The following is a 1,572-nucleotide window of genomic DNA, read 5'->3' on the forward strand; positions in this document are numbered from 1 at the left end:
AAGAAAAGAAAAGAAAAGAAAAGAAAAGAAAAGAAAAGAAAAGAAAAGAAAAGAAAAGAAAAGAAAAGAAAAGAAAAGAAAAGAACTTTCCAAGATCTCTGGCTGTCAGGGCTGCAGGACTGGGGAAGGGCAGATGGCAACAGGAGGGCACTGGCACAGGTGGGCAGGGGCAGGGTGGGCCTTACCTCCTTGTGCCCCTGGATCTGTGAGTTCACAAAGGCCCCAAGGATATGGGAGGTGAGGGGAAGGTACACGTGGACCAGCTGTGTCTCCTGATGCAGGCAGTACAGGGAGAAGTAGTTGCGAAGCTCCATGGTCTGGATCACATTCTCCTGCTGCAAGCAAAAGAGCCCCTGTGTTCCTGGCCCAGCAGATGCCGGAAAGAGGAGCCCCAAAGCCTATATGCATCACCTGCCTCAACCCAGGCTCAGCTGTCTTTGTGTAGCCACCACAGCAAAACTGCAGGAAATCAAGGGCCAGGGCCAGGGCCATGGCTTAGTGCACAAGAGGCAAGCACGTCCTTGGGGTCCCACCCTCTCTCATCCCTACCTCCACAATGCGGGACTCGAGCTGCTCCACAGACTCGGGCTCGCAGTTCTGCACGGCAGCACTCATCATCTGCCTCTTCATCAGTCCATACTTGTGCAGTGCGCGCTGGTGCTTGTGTAACACTCCCTTCTCATGCCGCTCACACAGGTCCTGCAGAGAGGAACATGCACTTGCCCCTGCACCTACCCAGAAGGAGCCCAACCAAAGAACATCTGGAGCCCTTCCCACAGCACCAGCACCAATTTTAAGATCTCCCACCTTCCACAGGAGAAAGCACCAAGCTCTACTGGAGGAGAGGGAGAAGGCCAAGACATGGCTATGTATACTTTACTCATCCTCACTCAGGAAACAGCGGGAACAGACTGATTCAGGACCAAGCCCTGCTCAGATCTGTGACACATGCTAGTCTGTGTGGGGACACACAGTACAGAACCCCAGACCCCAAAGCAAAATCCTGTGTACAATAAGTCTATGTTAGAAGAGGAGTGGAGTTCAGAGCCCAAGACAGTTCCAGACCTCAGTGGTCTGAAATGCAAATGCTTCCCAGTTCCACAGAACAGGTGTCTGGTCAGCAGAAGTCTGGGCAGCCCTGAAAAGAAGACTCACTGGCATCAGACTCACTGGCATCAAAGGGTAGGATTCTAAACAACCACAATCAGAAACCTCAAGGGTATTGGCACCAGGCTCTAGAAGCCATCTGCTACCATCTCTTAGAAGTAGCAGAATGGGGTGTTTTTTAGAATGTTCTCCATAAGCACCAGGCTGGTTCTCCTTGAACACTACAATGGAAAGGAGTCCCTCAGTGGGAAGGAGTCCTGGCTCCATGGACCAGCTGTCATGATTCATCCTGTCACAGATGCTCTGTTCAGAAGGCTTCCCCTGCCCTGAGCTGAGGGCGGCAACCTGGAAACTCCACCTGCTCCTGGATCAACTCCCTTCCTGCTGGGCCAGGCCACCAGATTCTGAAGGAGAACCCTGATAGTCACACACACACAGAGAGAGAGAGAGAGAGAGAGAGAGAGA

General features: G+C 52.3%; 1 protein-coding gene across 3 annotated transcripts in view; it reads right to left on the reverse strand.

The window, feature by feature from the left end:
* Positions 1-1,572, reverse strand: part of Snx8 (sorting nexin 8) — a 57,960-nt gene that overhangs the window by 5,021 nt on the left and 51,367 nt on the right. For 2 of the 3 annotated variants that reach the window (XM_004629684.2, XM_023713499.1), the window contains exons 9-10: positions 550-699; positions 186-335 (exon numbers count right to left, since the gene is read on the reverse strand). In XM_004629684.2, coding sequence (XP_004629741.1) covers positions 186-335; positions 550-699 — 300 coding nt within the window. The remainder of the gene's footprint in view (positions 1-185; positions 336-549; positions 700-1,572) is intronic. The other variant, XM_023713498.1, reaches the window with a different exon arrangement.

The sequence above is a fragment of the Octodon degus genome, unplaced genomic scaffold (assembly GCF_000260255.1).
Source record: "Octodon degus isolate 3935 unplaced genomic scaffold, OctDeg1.0 scaffold00031, whole genome shotgun sequence".
Taxonomy (NCBI): domain Eukaryota; kingdom Metazoa; phylum Chordata; class Mammalia; order Rodentia; family Octodontidae; genus Octodon; species Octodon degus.